Genomic DNA, 22754 nt, shown 5'->3' with positions numbered 1-22754 from the left:
AATCAGGCTTAAGTATTAAAGCAACCAGTTTTAATCAGGTGCTGCTTAGGTTTTAGCCAAGTACTTACTTGTGTACTTCTGTATTAAAAAGTTTTTTTACACCTCAGCAGCTCGAACAAGGTCGCTTTGATGCTTAAAAACAGTGAGCATTTGGTTTTAGATTTTAAATTGCGATGTGTAATTAATATCAATTAGTATGGTTGTGGGTATAAGTGTAAGGGTTCAGCCTTGGGTGTTTCGTTCGGTGTGTTTATGCGTGAATGGGTTACTGCTGCGGTGAAAAGTTGTATGTGCCACACGAGCCCAAGCTTTTTTTGCACCTCTAGCTTTCGAATCCGTTGTAACGCCCAAAATTCAATTATTTAGTTATCATTCGCTTCCTCGGGACTCAAAATTACCACTCGTATCAAAAACTAACTTTGCCCTCTTGTAGCACAAACAACCATCTAATCGATTGCTTTTATGTAAATTTAATGTCAATTGGAATTTTGTGCCACTTTGTACTGAATATAACATATGAATATGAAAAACCTTATATTATTATTATTTTCACTATAGTAAAGAGAATTTGAAATAGAGGTGGATATTCAAAGAAAACTTTGTAGTCACAGTATATTTCCTGCCATCTTTCGACACATGATTAAAACTTATAGAAAGACATTTGACTTTGATCCTTATTCTTTCACTGATATGTGTTAAATTTGATACATATCAAAAAGTGGCGCCATCTAATATATCAAAGGCCAAAGGTATGGCGGCATCGTTTCGAGCGATGGCGCTACAACCTTTAGTCGATTCCAGGTAAGATGGCACCACTTTTTGATCTTTAACAAATTTGACCCATATCAGTGAAAAAATAAGGATCAAGGTCAAATGGCGTTCTAAAAGTTTTAATCATCAGTAAATTGACTGTGGCTACAAAGTTTTCTTTGACAATCCACCTCTATTTCATATTCTCTTTGATAATAGTGACTAAGGTTGTAGGTGTAGATTTAGGGTTAAAGCGTTCACCAAAGTTTCATAGATGTTTCATAGATCTCTGCTGCAGGACGTTGATCAGTCTAATAACTGTGGTTGGTGCCTCAGTATCTCAATGAAATTCGCTTTTTTCGGCCACGATGAAAAATAGTTTTAACTAAAATTAATATTGAATAATTATGAAAACTAATTTTTATTCAGGGACTTCGCGTAAACTAATTCTGAATGAATAATCCCAGTTAAAACTAGTTTTCATTGAGGCCTTTTAACTAGGGAAAACGCGTTTTCACTAAAACCGGTTTTTTACGGTGATGTATACACATTTATCACCTTGGTTGTAAATATACGCCTCCTCGTATAAACAAGAAGGGAGTTTACTTTGTACACTCGCTATCAGATATATGGGTGCGGCCAAGGTGCTCAAAAATATCTGAACATGCTTCTATTGTCAAGTTGTTAGAGTGCGTGTTCAGATATTTTTGAGCACCTCGGCCGCTCCGATATATCTCATGGCGACTGTATTACTTGTTTTCTTAATATTATTACGTAATTTATTTATCTATTAGATACAAAATCTTATCCGCTTATCAATGTTAGCAAGTGGACGTTCACTTTGATACTCCCGGATAAAAAAAAACCACCCCAGATAAAAGTATATTAGATCAAACAGTTTTATTTGTTTCTAAAATTGTACCACTTACAGACTTCGTTTGAACAATATCTCATTCTTATCTTAGTTCTGAACTCTTAAAATTCGGCTCGTGTGCTGAAGGGACTTGTAGAAGTGACTGAAGAAGGGACCTAGGGGCGCGGGCGGTTATTGTAAAGTAATCGCCAATCATACGCTAAATGTATATCTACATATAACCCAATTTTAATAAGCTACCTACTTTTATGTAAGTAACTTGTTTCTTTACAATATAAACTTAGTTAATTGGAAACCTAACTTTTTGTAACATTTTACGAAAAACATTTTAGGTAAGTACTTAAATTACGGCTTATTATTTTTTGGCCATCTAAAATTTGAAATAGCAGCATTTATTAGGCATATAATAATGTTACTTAGCTGTCAATTAATATTTTAAAATATAATAGTATTTCATTTATCATAATAATTTTTGGGTTCCTGCCTAAGCGCAAGCGTTATTCTAGACCTTTGAGTTAAATATTAGCTGCAAGTACATTAGAATACATCTGATATTGAGATATTATAAAACTCCGATTTTGATATGCCAACTTATTATTTTTTATATTTAAGTATTTATTTTTTAAGCTACCCTAAATTAGCTGCCTGGTTAATTACTTATGTTGTCACCAACATATCTTCGCAAACCATAAAACAAACAAGAAGTGTAAGGTAAGTAGGTTGCACCGTTAAGCGTAATTAGTTATTTGAAAGTTCAAGTGTCTGATCCGATATCTGTCACATGTGCTGGGCACTGTAGCGTAAGTGTCATAGTGGGGCAGAAGCGCAATAAGGTTTTTATCCTCCGGTGTTTTTTTTATAGCGCTCACATTCATAAACATGAGTCATCAAATGCAACATTCTCAATACGTATTTGAATTAGTTTACTTTGATATTTGCACTGCCCAATATCTATTCTTGATATTTTAATAAGTTACCTTAATAAAAGGTTGCCATTTTACGTATTTACTAGTATTATATTTAAAGCGTTATATTTTGTTTTGTCGTGTAGGTTTCCGTGTTTTGTTTAGTTTTGACGTGTCAGTTTTCAACTATTGCAATATTCAAGTTCGTAAGTCCCGTTGATGTCTTTTGTACCACAAATTCAAGGACAGGATTTTTTGATATAAGTGAAATAAATAAATTCCAGAGGATGTAAAGATAGTTAATATCTTGATGTTAGGCACGTTTGTCATACATTTTAATTAAATAGATTTTGATAAACACAGTTCAATGGGTGCCAACCAAGAGAACAGAAACTTGTTAGTTTTGCAGCCAGCAAAATAATAAATAATACATTAGCTTTCTTGTTGTTGCCAATAAATCAAAGGCTATTTTGTAACACTACGAAATGCAATTAAAACATATTGGTTAACAATGCATTCAGATAAAATCAGTGTTTTGCTTCTGTTACCATGAAATAGCCGATTGAACAAAAGTGGTGCAGAACATGGGGGTATAACAAGTATTCCTTGTTTCTAACTTAATGACCTGGCGCTGCGGCCAATCAATTAGGTGAACAGGAAGATGCGCGTGTGGCGCCGGGGCGCACATTCCTGCACTTTCACCGCCGGCGCGACGCCGACGCCGAGCTCGAGCCTTCCAGACCCACCACCGCACCGTTACGCAAATCAACTCATTCAATTAGACACCATGCCGCGAATGACTGATTCTGTTTAGCTACGTGACTGCAGCATTTGAATATGCAAAGTCTTGCCGTATGTTTGGCTGAGCTGAGAGGATGAAAACCGCAGACCGGTTTATATACCCTTGACATACGCAAATGTAGAAAAAGTTGATCCAAATGCACTGCCAAATTATTAAAATTAAATTAAATAAACATATTATTAATTAATGTGTCTCATCACTATCGATAACAGAAGTACCTGCGGTTAAGTTCTTCCATAAAAATCAGATTATAGTTGCTCATTGCTGACCAACGTTGTTCTTATACCTTTAGACCTTTTATAAATGGATTCAGATGTCATACACCTAGCAATCTGCTTAGCTAATTGATGACTACGCATCTATAGTTTTTTCCTGTTAAAAGGAACCGGAAAATTTTATTAGGAAGGAGCCTGCATGCTTATTCTGATTGTAATAACAGCCTAGAAAAGATTTTGATATGATTAGTCAGCTGTTAACAGTGACGTTTCCGGTTGAAGAAATGTCACTGTTGAAAGCTGACAGTGAGATTTTGTTGTTGTTGTTGTGTGTTGATCATATTTATAACAAACCCAGATCAAATTCAAAACCTGTTATTACAATTAGAGTGAACTTCCTAGCAAAGAAGCCGTAATAAGTTCTACGAGACTATTGAATTAATATTTTTATTGAATTTAATTGCCTACAGGAAACTCATTGAATTTAAAATTGGTATCATAATCATAACGTAGTTAAGTTACAACGCATACGTGTACCTACTAAAGACCATCAATAGACGATATATTTGTAATGAACTACTTAATGATTATCGGCAAGGTCTTTCATATTAACAATAAAAAAACAACTGACACAATACATGATGCATTGAATTCTTGCCCTATTTTTTTAGTTTTTTGCATTCACTGTTCTTCGGTCAATACCCCGATGTCACCCATAACAAATTTACCTTGTCGAGAAACTTGTTTTACGACTCGCTAAAGATGCAAACGATGGTACAAGATGGTACGAAGAATCTCATTCTTGCCTCGTAACTGGATCTCTAAACAATTGCAATATATTAGAACGTACGAATTACCTTCTTGCTTACAGAGTTGTAATCATGGCCATGACAATGGGGCCTCAATCAGTTGAATCCTTTGTCGGAGATGTACTCAGATAGACAACTGGGAATTAACTAATGTCAGCTATAATATAGTTAAATGAGCAGTTGCACAAAACGCTTATGCTAAATATTGTTACGGTTGCTTCGAACTACCGAAGAATATTTCCCATTCCGATATATTCACAGTATAAATAAATATTCACGACAGAAGGAACTTCTGAGTTGGCAGTTGATTGGTTTAACCAAAATGAATCTGATCCTGTTAAATTTTGCTGCAACTGGTAATAACCTACTTTACGGTAGGTATTAGGAAGATATAACCGTTCTGAAACACACTCACATAGGAAAATATGGGGACAATGCGTATGATTTTTTTAACAATCCTTATTATTTTATTTGATGCACTAGCAGCTCTTGGAGCTGATGCGTGTATATCGCAGCACGTGTGTTTATTTAGCACTTTTTAATGTTCTAAAATGTGTATCTAGTCTATTTTAGAAAGAGTTCACTGAGTAGTTAGTTCAATGTGAGTTCAATTTCCTACAATACGTACTCGTAATCACTCACTACATTCATGAAATTCAATGAAATAAGATATTTTCTTTATCTCATAAAATATTACCATACTGACATAATAATCAGAACAGATATATTAATAAATTTGCCTTGCAAAGAGACATCCAATGAACCATCAAAATTCAGCACGACAATCTAAAATAAGCCATGACCGATTACAAATGCAGATTGCGTAATGCAGAGTATCAACTAGTGTTCATTTTGTTAGGTACCTACCCTTTGACAATACTCAGGGCCTAAAGCCAACATTGGGAAATCGAACATCATTATTTGCCTCTCTATCGCTCTTCCATATTCGAGCGATTTCGATTTCCCGAGTTCCTAAGATTCGACTTTAATAGTGACCCGCGAGAAGCTAAAAGGAGTAGGAACTAATTTTTATTTTTATCTAGTTTACTGCAATCCACTATTCAATAACAACAACACATTGTTTAGGTATACCAAGAAATTACAAATATACATTTTTATCCGTACTACAAAATATAAAAGGTTCTCGAATTGATGTCAACGTTATCTTGTTCAAGTAGGTATTATCAGAGGATACAGATCAAAGTAGATCATCAGCTGTTTGTTTTTATAACTTATCTTGAGTTTTTCATGTGTATTATATAATAAATAATATGTATATGCAGAAATCTGGCACATCTTTTGTAACAACAAGTCCTACGTACGCAATGAAGTTAAATTAGTGGTACCTACTTATATTTAGAGGAAACGGGATGGCCGCTTTTCCATACAAACGTAGTCCCGATCTTCCTCTCTGGATATTGAAATTATGGAAAATATTTTTACATAATTAGATGTATATTAACCATATCTATGCCCCTACTTTTGACTGTTATCGATTTTATGATTATTCTAAAAATTTGGTGGGAAAACAGATTTCATCTCTCCTAACTCTTCTAATAATTAAAAATCAGACGTAGGGGCATAGCTGTGTTTGATATACAAACAATTGTTTCAAAATACTTTCAATAATGTTAATATCCACAGAGGAAAATGAGGACTTCGTTTGTATGAAAAGACGATTTCGAACGGGTCCTCCACTTTCGTCTTAAATTTTACACCATAGAGAGTTGATTATTTGCTTTGAGTTCATTAAATGTATTATTTATCAAAAAAACTAAACCCTAGTTAATAGTCATTTACATAGCGTGACTTAGTTATTTTTTAGTATTCCATGGTCAGATCAGTGGTCACATCGTACATTTTTTATAAGTGCAAAATTAATTGATTAGTTTCACTCGGTACCTTTCCTATGACAATTAGTAGATGGTAAACATCTAGTTCAAGCGATATTTTCAATAACCGGCTTTCGCTTTCGCTTCGACTCGATTTGTTTGTACTTATGCATAGTATGGTATGATACTGGCCACCTGCAAAATGTTGATAATAATCATTGACACTAATGAAATCCTTTCGCTAGTAATTAGGGATCTCATCATCATCATCATGGTTCCATTTTTATCACTTGTCACTATGCCGGTCACTTTCGCGCTGACATACTTGTTTGAAAGTGACAGGCATGGTGACAAATGGAACCATGCTGCCACCGCTGAACGCCTACCGTCAAACACGAAAATGGAAATCTCGTTATCTGCCTGTCTATCACTCTTGCTTATTCAAACGATAGACGAGCAGATAATGAAACTTCGATTTACATGTCTCGCGGTAGGTCCTCCGAAGCGAGCAAACAAGACAATACTCGTATTTGGGAGTTAGCAGAAAATAGTGTACCTACCCAATTAGCGTGAGTAGTTAAGAAAATCTAATCGCTGTCAGTTTTGTGACGACAATTAGATAAGCATGAAACCTTGATGGGAATCTACTTACTTTTTGTTTTACATTGTAATATCACTTATAGTTAAATGAACACCAAAACAAAGTTTTTATTGAAATTTAATGCTTAATTATCATCACAAAAGAGAGTTAACTTGTCTACCAGACGTTTCGCGATTTCTCCAATAAACTTGTGCGCGCTGGGACCCCATGGACCTAGGGTTGACGTAACTGGTGACCGAAGAGCTGGCGGCTTCCTCGCACAACGTATCAGTATTGCGATACAACGAGGAAATGCCGCCAGCATCCTTGGTACAATGCCTCAAGGGCCTATTTTAGATATAAGCTAGTTATAGTAATCATCTGTATATATCCATTATGTATATTGTTCTTGTCAATAAAAAAAATTCACTTGTCTTAAGACCCACACTAATTGGGTACACTATTTTCTGAAAACTACCACTTGCGAGTAGATATACATAGTTGAGATCTGGTTGAGATCATATCAGAGAGCTTACCGCAAAAATCGAAATTTGGTTATCTGCATCTTCATCACTCTTGCATTTTAAGCAAAAGGGAGGCAGATAATAAACCACAATAATGCAAATAAATGTGCTTGCTATATAATTGTTACATTTTCAGTGACTTATTTTACAAATTGTTTTTCAAAAAAGACACGTCAAGATAGCTTACCTTCTTTCTAATGCTAAAATATAGTTGTAGTATGAGATTCACTAAAGGAAATAACCCAAATAATAACGCGTTATTTGTAATTGAAATAAAACTTGAGACGGTTTTACGTTTTTTCTTAGCATTTTCAATAACAGGTTTCAACATAAATACTAATATGTAAGTATAGGTATGTACTCACATAATGTGAGTACATCGCACTAAGGCGATATTTATTTAATATTGACATTCAAATTGAAAGTTATCATCTGCATAAGTGTTGACGCGGTACTACTTTCAGGTTCTACGAGGTCGCCTACTTATTTCAATTTGACCGCCAACTATTTGCTAAAACCAAATACGTACTTTTCCGCATACACGAAGCCATATTGTGATGTTAACATGAACTGAAGGCCTACCGCGAACACCGTTCGCAAATTGCGGGCATCTTTCTCTGTCACTCTAATTACGCTTTAATTGGAGTAAAACAAAAAGATGCTCACGATTTGCAAACTTCGGTGTTCGATGTAGGCCCACTGACCTCAGTAACTTATTAGAATGTCCAAAAAAGGAAGTTCAATAATTTATGTGAAGATATTTATTTATTATGTTTGGAGCAAGTTGCATCATATCGCAAAGTAAAAACGACTCAATGAGGAAACAACCTTCAAGAGGACATACTTTACGATTGTGTGGTTAAGTAAATCGTGCATTTCAGCTCATAAATGACGAATAAAACAAATAAGACAACAGAGGGCTTCAAACTCAACAGGGGCTTGTGTTTTCTTAATTACTTACATGCTTTCTCTACAATTTACTTTGGAATGTATTATTCATACACTGTCTATGTATAACGATTCAGAACATTAGCGGTAAAGTCTTAGGAGCGAAACTAAATATTTACTTAGTGATTCATTATGTTAAAACTAATAAAACACGCCTATGCTTATTCAAAATTATGTCAGAGGGATATAAAATCATTGTTTATGTTATATGAAATCATATTAATGAATTATATTAATTTAAAGTATTTTATTCAAGAACAACAAATTCATGTAAATAAACTTAATATTAAATAAATTAAAATAAACTTAAAATAATGTTATAAATAAAAGTTGTCCGCCAAATTGCTGCCCATGTATAGAATCGACCCGTGTATACATATAATAGAATACAATAGAAATTGTTTATTCCCCTAGTTCATGTGTTACATTCTGTCCAGCAGGGCGGTGGTGTATTCGGCCTGTGGGTGTGTCAGCTACTTACGATCTACTTACTACCCGTGTATAGACGACGCGCGCTTAGCCCCCACGGCCCCAACGTTTCGATCCCAAAGTCCCCAAACGCCTCAAAAATTTAACCACTGCCGAGGGTGGCGTATTTGCAGCGTTTGAGCTCTTCCGCCGCGGACGCAGGACCAGCATCCATGTAGGTGCCCGGAAGGTGGGACGGACGGCGCGATGTCTACGCATGTGGCGTCCCAGACTAGTGGCCGTCCAAGGCACCAGCGTTATACCGTTATATTAATTACTTTGTCTGTGCAATATATCATAGTCATAACATAATAATCAATCAAATTTTTACAGTAATGTTTTTATTGTTTTTAACGAGCCTATAAAGTGTCCCACTGCTGGCCAAAGGCCTTCCCCCTAGACTTCCAATCTTCCCGATGAACTGCAGCATCCGTCCAGTTGCTGAGAAATGCGTCCAGGTCATCCCGCCATCTCCTCTTAGGCCGACCATGCCGGCGTTTACGTTGTGGCACCCACTCTGTGGCTAGTTTAGCCCACCTCTGTGGGTGCATACGTCGTATATGGCCTGCCCAGTCCCACTTCAGTAATGTTCTATGTACATAAAAATATTGATGGGTTTATTTACACACATTCACACAAAATATTTGTAACCAACGTTTTTCGATACTGCATGTGCACGTGTCTACTTAACACGAAAGCGGAGGACCAGCGCGAAATCACCTTTTCATACAAACATTGTCCTCATTTTCCTCTCTGGTTATCAACATTATTGAAAATATTTGACACTATTTGTTTTATATCAACCACAGCTATGCCCCTACGATTTTTTCGAATTATTAATTATCATAAGTGTTAGGAGCGTTTAAAAAATTGTATCACATCGGTTTTTCGCACCTAATTTTAATAATAAGTTAAAAAAAACGAAAAAAATCAAACGTAGGGTGCAGCTATGGTTAATATGCATCAATTTATATAAAAATATTTTATGGAGGAAAATGGGGATGTTTGTTTTAAGAAGCGACCGTCCCCTTTCCTCTTAAGTTAGTAATTTGTACCAGCACCGTCGACACAGCAGAAACATCAAAATTATCAACAAATGTTAAAATAATTATTCTTAAAGGGATCTGCCTATTTAGGAGGATTCTATCTGTGATAGAATAATATAGGATCCTTACTTTGATTCAATAAGTACTTAATATTTTATATAATAAATAATAATAAATATTATAGGACATTATTACACAAATTGACTAAGTCCCACAGTAAGCTCAATAAGGCTTGTGTTGAGGGTACTTAGACAACGATATATATAATATATAAATATTTATAAATACTTAAATAAATAGAAAACACCCATGACTCAGGAACAAATATCCATGCTCATCACACGAATAAATGCCCTTACCAGGATTTGAACCCGGGACCATCAGCTTCGTAGGCAGGGTCACTACCCACTAGGCCAAACGGGTCGTCAAAATGTAGTCCATACATGTTTTTTATGAGCAGGTAGTGAAGTATGTTTCGAGTAAAAAGCAATATACATATTAATGCATAATTCGCTCTGGGTAATATTATTTTTTTCATTAATCTTATAACACTAAACTAAATGTCAATGTTAATGTGTAAATGTGTGTGTTGTCTGGAAGAGATCGCTTTTTAGCGATAAGACCAGCTGTTGTTTACCTCTTCTTAATGCGCTGTATTCGTTGTATTGTTTCTGTATTGAGGTGTGAGGTGAGTTATAGTTTTGTATTGTACTGTAAATGATAAGACACATAAGTACTGTCACTAACTCTACCGAGTGCCAGCTCTAATCGTAAAAATTTTAGTCCCTACTTAAGAGAGAACTCCTGTGGGTTTGGAAGTTATACATCGTAAATTTAATATATTTAACTTTAAACGAGCAATTCTTATATATTTATATATTTCGGGTATATAGACATAGAAATTTTTTATTCAACATCACATGAAATGGCACAGTTAACAGACGAAGTGACATTAAATACCAATAAGCACTGAATTTAGACTTAAAAACCAAGAAATTGAGTTGCAAATATAAGGGAGAAATTTAATATTCATGTGTGTTAAATAGGAGCTTGCCTCAGCATACTTAATGTTGCAGTGTATTTACTACAACGCTGGCAGATGAACCCTTGCTATATTATCCTTTACTCGCTGTTAGTCAGAAACTAAATGCAGGGTTAGAGTTATGTTAATATGTATTAGAATTTGGATATCGAAATCGGCTCTAACGATTTCAATGAATTTTGCTATGTGGCGGTTTTCGGGGGCGAAAAATCGATCTAGCTATATCTTATCTCGGGCGCATTAAAACCCATAAGAGTTTTTACATGTTTTCCGAGGACAACAGATATTAATATATTAACACCTTAACAGGCTTGACTAGGATTCAAAACATTTCGAACCATGTTAACGATAGTTGATACACAAAACTTACAAAACGCGTTTTAATATAATAATGTTAATACGAGGCAATAATCGCGCGACTACACTATAGCAAACAACTAAGTAGTAAGTAAAAACTAAGTTATTATTCTTTTAACCTTTGCAAAAACAATAGCACACGATAGATAGTTGAATGACGATTATTCTTTGTCCTAGATTTCGTGCCAGCGCGATTCAACATCGCCATGATGATGTTCTTCGCGTGCTGGGTCAACTACATGATGCGTGTCAACATGAGCGTCAACATCATCGCCATGGTGCCTGATGACAAAAACTCTACATCGTGAGTAAACATGCACCCATATATTATTTATATATAGTTATGACGACCTGTCTGGCCTAGTGGGTAGTGACCCTGCCTATGAAGCTGATGGTCCCGGGTTCAAATCCTGGTAAGGGCATTTATTCGTTGTGATGAGCACGGATATTGGTTCCTGAGTCCATGGGTGTTTTCTATGTATTTAAGTATTTATAAATATGTATATATTATATTATATATATATCGTTGTCTAAGTACCTAGAATACAAGCCTTATTGAGCTTACTGTGGGACTTAGTCAATTTGTGTAATAATGTCCTAAAATATGTATTTATTTATTTTATTTATATCTTCTGTATTATTAATCTCCATAGGTATAACCAGATCACACGGATAGTGTCATGAGTCCGCAGGAAGCTCGATTCTCCATACAAACGTAGTTACGCTCTCATTTTAAAACGACTAGCTAGATTGCTCTTAAACTTTGTACTTAAAATATGATAAAGTACCTATATTTATGCCTGTAATTATTTATGTAGCTTCAGATACCATAAAATAGATCGAATTTAAGTTTTGTTTGTTTCATAAGCTGGAGCTGTATAAACTGATTTTAGCCATAGATATACCTCATGTCATTGTATGTGCAAAGTTTCATTACAATCCAATATGTTGTTTTAAAATGAGAAGGAAACTCCGTTTGTATGGGAACGTGAAATTCGGCCGAGCTTGCTGCAGAATATGATAGTTGTGATTTCAAATTTGTCATGAATAAACAGATCAACAATGTAAGCGTAAGTGTCATTTTATAGTACTGTATGTATATAAATGTTGCTCTCATCGATTTAAAATACCCGGGTCTTTAAATCGATGGATGGAAATGATAGTGGTACCCACATTTAACTTTGTACAGCAGTGCAATCATAGCAATTGACAAAGGCCTCGACTCACAATGAGATATGGGCTCGACCGTGGCCATGCACGTGACGATTTTTAACGTATTCAGTAAAAGTATCGCTTGAAGGTAAATCAGTTATCACTGGAACAGTTCCAAAGGAAAAAGATAGCATTTACGGAAGCTGTAAAGTACATTTTCACAAGGTTTTTTTCCTTGTGAATAAAATTCATTTCCACTAATGTACTGTAAGAAGCATACATACCCCATTTCATTTATCATGGTGGGATTTCACTTGCAAATGCACAACGATAACCATAATGTTGATTAACAATTGTTTTACGAGCTCTGCTCTTCAAAGCCAGCGTGTGGTCAAATAATAGGCGTAAACATCAAGACTGGACAGTTACATGTTCTTACGCCGCAAAATAAGTTTGCCGGGTATCTTTTGTTGTCGCTACTCGCATTGTTTACGCCTAATGACCGTCTCAAGTGGAATCCGGCCATGGTAAATGAAATGGGGATACCTAGGTACGTCCAATATCTAGGTAGATATTGGACGTTATGCTGCGTCATAATGTAAAACAAAATTTGCGCTTTATAGATTTTTTCAGTTGTCCGATGATGCCCAAGCAAATATATAGAAAAGATAATCATGCTTACCTATTTAATATGTGTACCTAGTTTGATTAATTTGTAAATATATCTATGTGCTCATATTTAATGAATGAAGGTAGTAAAAACATTTACTCCGAAATGAAAACTCCGTTTGTGAGCTAAGAGCATGCCATTTTAAGTCCTTTTGTAATTACTTCAAATTTACATTGTCCATACTTATCGATCCTAAGCGGGCTACTTTTTGATTTCCGAGTAAGGCTTAATGAATAGAGAATGCTTCCGGTACTGAGTCTGTATGGCAAGAACCGGGAGTTCCCGGTTCCGATTCTGTATTTGTATATAAAATGAGGCAAACTTCCATTGTGACATCAAAACGATCATCAAACATCAAAATGATGTCAGTCACCTGTTCATTTTCCTCGCGCCTATACAACCTACATATAAGTACGGTGACGTCTGAAAATATCGATACGAAAAAAGTGCCAAAGATATGTATACACAAATTGCCCATATATTAAGGTAGTGTATACATATTTGTGGAACTTTTTCGTATCGATATTTTCAGACGTGACGGTACCTACGAGCGAAATGCACGCGCAACTGACAAAATTTATGAGGCCAATTCTAATGTACACTGACCTCAGAATATGTGAATCATCATCATCAGTCATTTAGTTACCGTGCGTCTCGCTAACGCAGTTCTCATTTAGATATCGTTTGTATGTCGTATAATTGACAGAAGCAGCTCGATTCGGGCAACCAATGTCACGTTGACGTTAGAAATATCGTAGATAGATCTTATTGAGATCACAGCGGAATCGAAATAAACGTCAATTTTGACATGTCGTTTAGTTATCGATCTTTTAAAGATCTTTCCAATATCTTAAACGTGTCTTAATCATTCTTCGAATCGGGCCGTTAGCCTCCATGTAGTCCCGACCCTGTCTTAACACTGTTGTCATATATTAATAGGAACAGGAAAAAATAAAGTTTTTTATGCGAGTACACTTCTTAGTACCATTTCTATGTTAGGTAGGTATGTATTACCTCTGTTCATTAACACGTTTGAATAGGTTTTTCATTTAATATTTACGAAAGTAGTTCACGTGTTGAACGATTATATATGTTCTGATAAGCAATAATTCCATTTCCAATCCGCGCGCATTGAGACTCTGAGACTAATCTGTAGATACATTTTTTTTCTTCTTTCATTTCTTTTGCATTTTTAATTTGGTGTCTATGAAATCTTATTACCTAAGCTTTCCTTACGAGTACTGTAATTTTTAGTTATGAACTACATATGTACCTTTAAAGTGTATGTAAGGTTTCCTTCGGTTTACCTCTAAAGGTCAGACGGAGAGAGAATCTAATGAGTTAAACATGATACGATTTAGATCCTAAAAAATTTGGTCTATACCTAAACTTTTCCAAGATTAGATTGTACCGCAATCGCAATCAGTCTAGTACCGTTTTTTGTTATTTCCTCATGTCTGTATTGAAATTAATAAAAAGAATAAATGTGATCGCGGCCGGCAAAACTTTGTCGCTTGCAATAAGAACGCGATTTGCTTGTATCTTTATACGAATAATCTGTCAAGGCGTCCTTATGGCAAGCGACAAAGTGGGACGTTTTGCAGCCAGCGGTCACAAATATGCAGTTTTAACCAAGGTGCCATAAAAATAAACGGTAGCGATCTCTCACTAATTTCTCTGTATTTTTCAGAGTGAAGTCAGAATGCGAAGCCATAGTGACGGACGACAGCGCGCTGCTGGACAATATGAGTTCAACAATGATCACCAAGCGGCAGCTCCGCCAGGTAAGCGGTCGAGCATCATTGTAACCTTCTACAATACAATCATTGTACCCACCAGCTAATTTCGACGTGACAATACCTGACCATTCGCTCGTAACGGCGGGGTTCTTATTATCATCGCCTTATGCAAACTAGTACTAGTAGTAGTAGTAGTAGTACGTGTTCAGAGATCATAATAATATACGCTCATGAGGCGAGTGCTATGTATATGATGGGAATACTGGACTTGTTTGTTGCCTTCATGTCTATATGGGCTGTTTAGAACTAATGTTCAACTTTAAAAATTGATAACATGTACTTTTATAGCACATGATCTTTGGAGGCAGGAGATGTAGGTGTATGACTGTATGTATTGTAATTCAATAGACATCGGCCTAATTATATGAATTACCCTTTTGACATGTAATTTTTTTAAATTTTATGAATAAAGGAATATGAAATATGAATATACCAGTTTTATATGTATAAATACTAAATTATTGCAATATTAATATTTTCTAATTAAACCATACGATCAGTATTGAATTGTGGCGACTAACAACAAAACCGGTAACACATTTGGTCGCAATTGTAAGATAAAAATAAATTTGGAAACCTTACACTGATCAACTTAGCCTTCAAATTTTGTAATGTCTAACTTACAAATTTCCGAGTGCTCATCCACTGTCCTGGTACACATCATCTTTAAAATTAAGTCACAGAGTGTCATTAGCATGTCGACACTAAAACGTTTATTTTACTTCTACGGAATCATTAATTAGACACTGTTTCTCACCGCGGTGAAGACCGTTTATAAATTGAGCATTGTTTAATTTAAAATTTGCATAATTAGATCGTTCTTCTTTTTACTGACAATGACCTAAAAATAAACACCTGAAACGAAGATGTATACTTAGTCACGCCAATTTAATTTGACTATAATATATAACTACATATTTTTAAATTTATTTATTATTAACTACAATTGTGTTACTCGTACTTTACGACTATATTTCTCGCCCAACTGCGATTGAGGTTTGTTGGCGTGATAGTGCTCATTTTTTACATCTTAAATATCTCTATACTATGCACTAAAGACTAAGCTTATAGTCTGTCAAGCCAGTTCCGTCAGTAGAAAAAAAGCAGCAAATTAAAAAAAATGTAGGTGCCAAGGGTTATCGTCTCAAAAAAAATTGAAATTCCCGCCTGTTTTTACTGACAAACTTGTTTGATCCGCTACTTTCTGAAAAGCGAATTTGCATGCTTATGGGAGATAATTAAAAAACCGGGCAAGTGCGAGTCGGACTCGCGCACGAAGGGCTCCGCACCATTATTTATAAAAACGGCAAAAAAAATATGTTTGTTGTATGGGAGCCCCCCCTCAAATTTTTATTTTATTCTGTTTTTAGTATTTGTTGTTATAGCGGCAACAGAAATACATCATCTGTGAAAATTTCAACTGTCTAGCTATCACGGTTCAGGAGATACAGCCTGGTGACAGACGGACGGACGGACGGACGGACGGACAGCGAAATCTCAGTAATAGGGTCCCGTTAGACCCTTTGGGTACGGAACCCTAAAAAAGAAAAAAAACCACTAATTTTTGTTTTGTCGTAACCTTAAATTGTAATTTTAAATACAAAACAATACTGTAGTTTCAAGTGTAGTTATTGTGACATACTTAGATATTGTACGCAATTTACCCAATTTCAAAGAGATCCCTGAAAGGGATAAGTTCGCCTTTGTAAAAATGATATGTGTTCTTTCCTGTTTTATGTTTCTTTTTGTACAATAAAGTGTTTTACTACTACTACTACTACTACTTTGCAACGGCAGTTGCTCTACTAAATAATTGGATATTTATTATGACCACCCAAATTAATTTATGGGTACTGTAATATTAATGTTAATGTATGTATGTATGTGTTATCTAGCTTGTGTTTGACAAGATTGTCTATAACGTATAAATTGCAAAAAGACACGTGAATGTTAACGCGGCCGATAAATAACACCGCGCTAAGGGTCATCATGTGCAGATTATTAGTGTAATTAAGATTTTATCTTTACTGTTGATTTACTTTACGTTATCTTCTATTCTTACACCAGGAGAAGCTAATAGAGCTTATTTAAAATCTTCATGGAATAACACTAATAACCATAATAATATAGCTAGCGCAATGATTTTGTTTTGTGATTACGAACTGAGTAAGTATGTAGTATACAGGTTGTTTATTTAGTCACCTGCAATAATTTACGGGGTGAATATATAAGTCATACTGAGCAACTTTTACTATGGGACCAATCCTGAAATCGCGAAAAAAAATTGACTGTTTGATACATTTTGGCTGTCTGACTTCGACATTTTCTATGGGAGAGCAAATTTTTTTTTTCGTTCCGTTGGCTACGCACCGAGTTGCTTTTACTTTATTAGGTACTTAAAGCGAGAAGACCTTATCGATTTGCTCAAGTTTCAATGTTAAAAAACGAATTAGCAGTTCCGTGTAAAAAACTTGACATTCGTTATTTCATCAACAGCCAGACGGCGTGATAACATTTGATTGGACGGCGCAGCAACAGGCTTATGTATTATCGGGCTACTTTTGGGGATACGCCATTACTTGTTTGGTGGGAGGGACTGCGGCAGAGCTATGGGGCCCCAGGAAAGTGGTGTTCCTCACAATGCTACTCAGCGCCCTCCTGACTACGCTGACCCCTCAAGCTGCAAGACTGCACTACCTGGTGCTGGTTGCAACTAGATTCGTCATGGGACTAGCCGCAGTAAGTATTTTGTCAAAGTATTGCGTACATCGTGTTTACTAACCGTGCTGCGTAATCAATGATTATGCAAATTAGAAAACATTTACTCGTTTATTTTATTGAGGTAATAGTTTTTTTAAGTATATGGCTAGGCGTCTGGAAGTCCATGGAATTTACCGTTTCAGTTAGTAAGATGTGTAAATTCGAGACGTAGAAATAATTTCCAAAAGTCCTATCAAAAGAGTTAGCCCACATTTTGATTAACATGTTAAGATGGTGTGCCAATTTAACTAATGTTTTAACACTGATTTGTGACGGAGCTAAAGCTCCTAAAAGAGTATAATTTGAAGGTTACCGTTAAGGAAAACACAATGTGTTATTCCACGTACTGTTGCAAAGTAATTTAAAGGTGCGCGTGAATGTGCAAATCACGTCACTACGTTTAAGCCATCCCATTTCGTTTCTTTTTGCTGCCCAGTTTTTGCTTTACATAGACGATTGCAGTTTGGTAGTTTTTAAATGTTTTTTTTTGTTGAGGCCCGTAGTGTTCAATTAGTAAATAATTAATTGCTGCACGGAATACGAGAATAAATATAATGAAATAATCCCTAGTTGTTTTTTTTGTTTAGGGTTTCCTGTTTCCCGCCCTCCACGCCCTAGTGGCGCACTGGGCGCCGCCTGCGGAGAAGGGCAAGTTTGTGAGCGCGCTGCTGGGCGGCGCGATTGGCACAGTGGTCACTTGGTCGCTCACTGGACCTCTTATCGAGAATTTCGGCTGGGATTACGCTTTTTATATTCCAGGTAAATACAGTAATTTTCCTCGTAGTACTTTATGGCTCTGTTTTAATTGAACCTACGACAACAATATTTACTGTATTTAAATCTATGTATTTGTTGTATCTGAATCTCTTCAAGGCTAGAGTAAATAGGTATCTCATAGGTAAGCGTGTTCCACCGTAGACCGCATCATCACTTACCATCAGGTGTGATCGTGGTCAAACGCCTGCCTATCCTCCATAAAAAAAAAAGCGCGTCAACAGTTTAGACATTCAACGAAGACGAAGAAGAGAGGATTATGTATTTTATTTTATTATTCGATTTGAAAGGTCTTAATTTCATTAAACTTAAATATGACGTAGTATATGAAAACGTATATGTAAGATTATGTAGTTAATGTAGTTTAATTAGTTACCTTAAATCTCCATTCTCTCCAGCTCAATCGCTGTGCCTAATTATTTGACTATAATTCGATGGCTTACCTATATAAGGGAGTAGGTAGTATATAGAAAAGTGTTTATCAAAAATAGCATTTTTTGGAAACTATCTAGTGGTCATACATACGTATATTAAAACTTAGATCTTAGAACTACTATCTTTTAATTTAGAACTCTGGTCCGATTACACGGATAAATCTTCAGTTGGTATCTATATTGTAGATACTCCGTTTACGCTACCTTAGTCCAATCCAGTGTTATGTGTCAAGTATCCAAGGCAATGGCTTTAAACATAAACAAATAATTTTACATTGCTTGCAGGAGCCATTGCTTTCGTTTGGTGTGTGGCGTGGTGGGCGCTAGTGTATGACTCGCCCGTCCAGCACCCCCGCATATCCGACAAGGAAAAGAAGTACATACTTGAAGCCATCGGCGACAAAGTGCAGCAAAAATCACATAATAAGGTAAGGTATTAAAGAATTAGTCTGTTGAGTGACGTGATTCGCCTGTGCAGCGTCCGCCAAGGAATAAAAGTAAACATATAATCGAATCTACATATAAACACAAATATCCTAAGGCACGGTAAAGCACGATTGAATTAGAGTCAGACCAAGGTTGGCAGCGGTTTTGAATTGATAGGCCAGACGGTAAAAGTGTTAAATAAACGTTATAATTTCATAGAAGTTTGACGTTTAATTCGTTTAAAATAATACTTCCCCCACCTGGGCTATCAAAACCCGCTGCCAACTTATATTGGTCTGACTCTAGTCTAGTGTGTGATGCCGTGGGCGCCTATATACAGGCAGCATCTGTCTAGAAATAAAAATACACACTAGAAGCCAGCCCATCAGCAACGAAAATAGGATAAGAAACAAGGTAAAACAGCGTTTATCTGATAAGCGACGAACTGCATCATGATCATGACGGAAAATGTTATGGTGAGCCTACCACTTCAACCGACTGATTTTCGACAAGGGCGGCCTAATATTTTACAACGACAATCATTGTGATAACTCCGAGTCGACGTGTTATACCTACTTGCAAAAGAAGGGCATGACATTTGTTACTTACGTCTATATGAATTTATTTACAATACTTGGTGTTTTCAGGCAATTAATATATTTACTTATCCACTTGCTGGGCCCTATTCAATTCGGGCAATTGAATGTTGGAAGCTAATACATATAATCCTTATTTTTGTTTGGGTTTGTAGTACAATAAATAAGTTAGGTAATAACTAGTTTATCTGTCACGTATAATATATGTAATAAAGGAAACGTTGTTTACGGTAGCGGGATTTTATTATCAACCAGTAGTTCCTAACGCGCATTAACATCAGTTTATCTGTCAGCTTTGTTTTATAGTGTTAACTAAGGCAGTGTTATCATGTTTCTACTGAAAACAAAGCACGTAAAGTGCATTACTGTTGTAAAATGCAAATGTTGTAAAACTAGGAAATGTAGGTACTTCGTGGTTTGTGAACTCATATTTAACTGACGAGATTCACTGTGAAATGGAGTCTAATACATATTTCAAGGTATTCCAGGGGTTGAAATTTTTTAATAATGGTTGGTTTACATTGAACTTTGGTCGAACATTTGATGTAGGTATAGCTTTTTCCATGTAGGTACTTACATACATAGATGCCTTAAAAGGTTTTGTTGATACCGGTTTCATTATAGTTTAGGTCCTTTTACTCAATTATAAAATATATAATTTGGATATATACCTATGTATGTACATTTGGTTTCTTAAATTATTCATTTTGCTACAGGTCGTGCCCCCATTCAAGAGCATTCTCACCTCATTCCCGTTCCTGGCGATGGTTGTTCTCCACTACGGGAGCAACTGGGGCCTCTACTTCGTAATGACCGCGGCACCCAAGTTTGTGTCGAGCGCGCTGGGCTTCAACCTGACGTCCACTGGCACATTAGCGTCGCTGCCATATCTCGCTAGAATGATCTTCTCATTGGTTTTTGGAGCTATCGGTGACAGGTGAACAAATGACTACAATAATTACATTACATTATGCAATTATGTTTTGAAATTGTGCATTATCAAGTGTGTACCAATCATTTTTTTAATAACATTTAAGAAAAATTACGAAACATTATATTTGAAAATACCAACTAGAACTGGTTGCAATCGCCTGACTGCTAAAATTATTCGACTTCATTATTCCTAAGATTTTACTTCATAACAGTCTCAAATGTTAGCAATTGCACTGTATTTCAACACTTCAGTATTATGCATAACATATAAGTGTGCCTACTTATATGCACAGCTGTAAATCGCTGCTTTTGTCTGGCTTGCTATAGTCATATGACTAATACATAACTGCTTACGGTTTTGTCTACTTGAACCAATAAAAATGTATTTTAAAATCATAAGAAAAGTAAAACACATGTGTGTTTTACAAAACATCACTAAGCATATAGTATACACGTATAGTATTTCTTGCGGGTACTTTCAATTCACAATTTAGGCAAAAGGATCGTTATTTATGTGATCGTTAGTTAAATACCAGAATGAAAATTTTACGGTAAATCACATTTTCATTGATAATCGTCAAACAATAAAAGCACAAAAGGCGCTTAGAAAGTAAATGCTCGCAATAGTCTCAAGTGCCATAGATGCTAATGGCACTTAAGTCCTTTATGCCAATTTCCACCATTTTTTTTACATTTCCTAAAAACTAAACAACAGCAAAATTCTATTTAAATTCTACCTCATTTCGCGAGAATCAGTTGAGAATTGCGATCAGTAGATGAGAATATCCGGAAATACGAAAGTAGTTTGCCCGAGTCAAAACGGAGACCTTTAGCGAAGGTTCAATAACATGTCACATTGTAATTTAGTAATTATATAATAATAAATGCATTTGCTCTATGTTCAACTAGTACCTTAATCAGGAATTCCATATATGGTATAATGTACGCGTTGGCAAGTAGCGTTAGTTGCACTGAAGGTTATCATATTAATTCCTTTACAGAATCGTGAAACAGAACGTAGTATCCACAACGTTTATGAGGAAGTTCTTCTGCCTGTTTTCCCATGTGCTGCCAGGGCTCCTACTCATCGGCCTTGGCTACACTGGCTGTGCGCCCGTCCTCTCTGTCGCACTCATCACCTTCTCCATGGGCTCGAACGGGGCAGCAACACTCACAAACCTGGTGAACCACCAGGACTTGGCTCCGAATTTTGCAGGAACGTTGTATGGAATTGCGAACGGAATCGGAAATACGGCTGGATTCGTAACGCCACTCGTCACAGCGCATTTCACTAAGAGCGGGGTAAGGTTATGCAACAAAATTCACCAGTTTTTTTCTACGTGTAGTGTACTCTGATGACTAATATACTAATATATGAGACATGACCTGACCTGAATAAGAGTTACCATTGGGCCCATTGGCATTCTAACGGAGACGGCGTATTCCCTTTTGTCGGGCACAAGGAATCGATGCAATCCATCTGTACCTGCCGCGTGTAAGACGGCGGTTATGTGGGGCGGCGACAAATGCTCTGGAGTTGCAACCGTACATAGGCTACGGATACTGCTTACCATCAGGCGGGCCATATGCTTGTTTGCCAGTACGTAGTAAATAAAAAAAACAGTACTTTTTCAAACGGAAATTAATCTAGGGAGGAAGTTCGTATGAAAGTGCCTTAACGAGTGCTTCATTGACGAAATCGCGAGAAGTCACGCCTTTATTTTTTTACAACAACGTTACACTATACATAATGGATATTATACAGTTGTGTGACTGTAACTAGCTTAAATCTAAAAAAAGACCCTTGAGGCATTCTACCAAAGATGTCGGCGGCATCTCCTCATTGTATCGCAATGCTGATATAGGTATTGTGCGAGGAAACCGCCAGCTCTTCGGTTACCAATTAGATACGTCAACCAGACGCTCCGCAATTTATGCAAAAAAATTGTGCACCACCGTAGACCTAGAGTTTCAACGCTAAATGGTACGAAACTGCACTCTCTACTGAGGCTCTTATGTCTAAATGACTGAAATGAATTAGTTGTACGAGAATGCTTG

General features: G+C 36.2%; 1 protein-coding gene across 1 annotated transcript in view; it reads left to right on the top strand.

The window, feature by feature from the left end:
- Window positions 1-22754, top strand: part of LOC133526080 (uncharacterized transporter slc-17.2-like) — a 29855-nt gene that overhangs the window by 5007 nt on the left and 2094 nt on the right. Inside the window, exons 2-8 of the mRNA XM_061862532.1 lie at window positions 11330-11456; window positions 14665-14758; window positions 17270-17512; window positions 18121-18292; window positions 19027-19169; window positions 20480-20700; window positions 21698-21998. Of these exons, the coding sequence (XP_061718516.1) occupies window positions 11330-11456; window positions 14665-14758; window positions 17270-17512; window positions 18121-18292; window positions 19027-19169; window positions 20480-20700; window positions 21698-21998 (1301 nt within the window). The remainder of the gene's footprint in view (window positions 1-11329; window positions 11457-14664; window positions 14759-17269; window positions 17513-18120; window positions 18293-19026; window positions 19170-20479; window positions 20701-21697; window positions 21999-22754) is intronic.

This window comes from Cydia pomonella, chromosome 16 (genome assembly GCF_033807575.1).
Source record: "Cydia pomonella isolate Wapato2018A chromosome 16, ilCydPomo1, whole genome shotgun sequence".
Lineage (NCBI taxonomy): Eukaryota > Metazoa > Arthropoda > Insecta > Lepidoptera > Tortricidae > Cydia > Cydia pomonella.
This window is presented reverse-complemented; position numbering and strand designations above follow the sequence as displayed.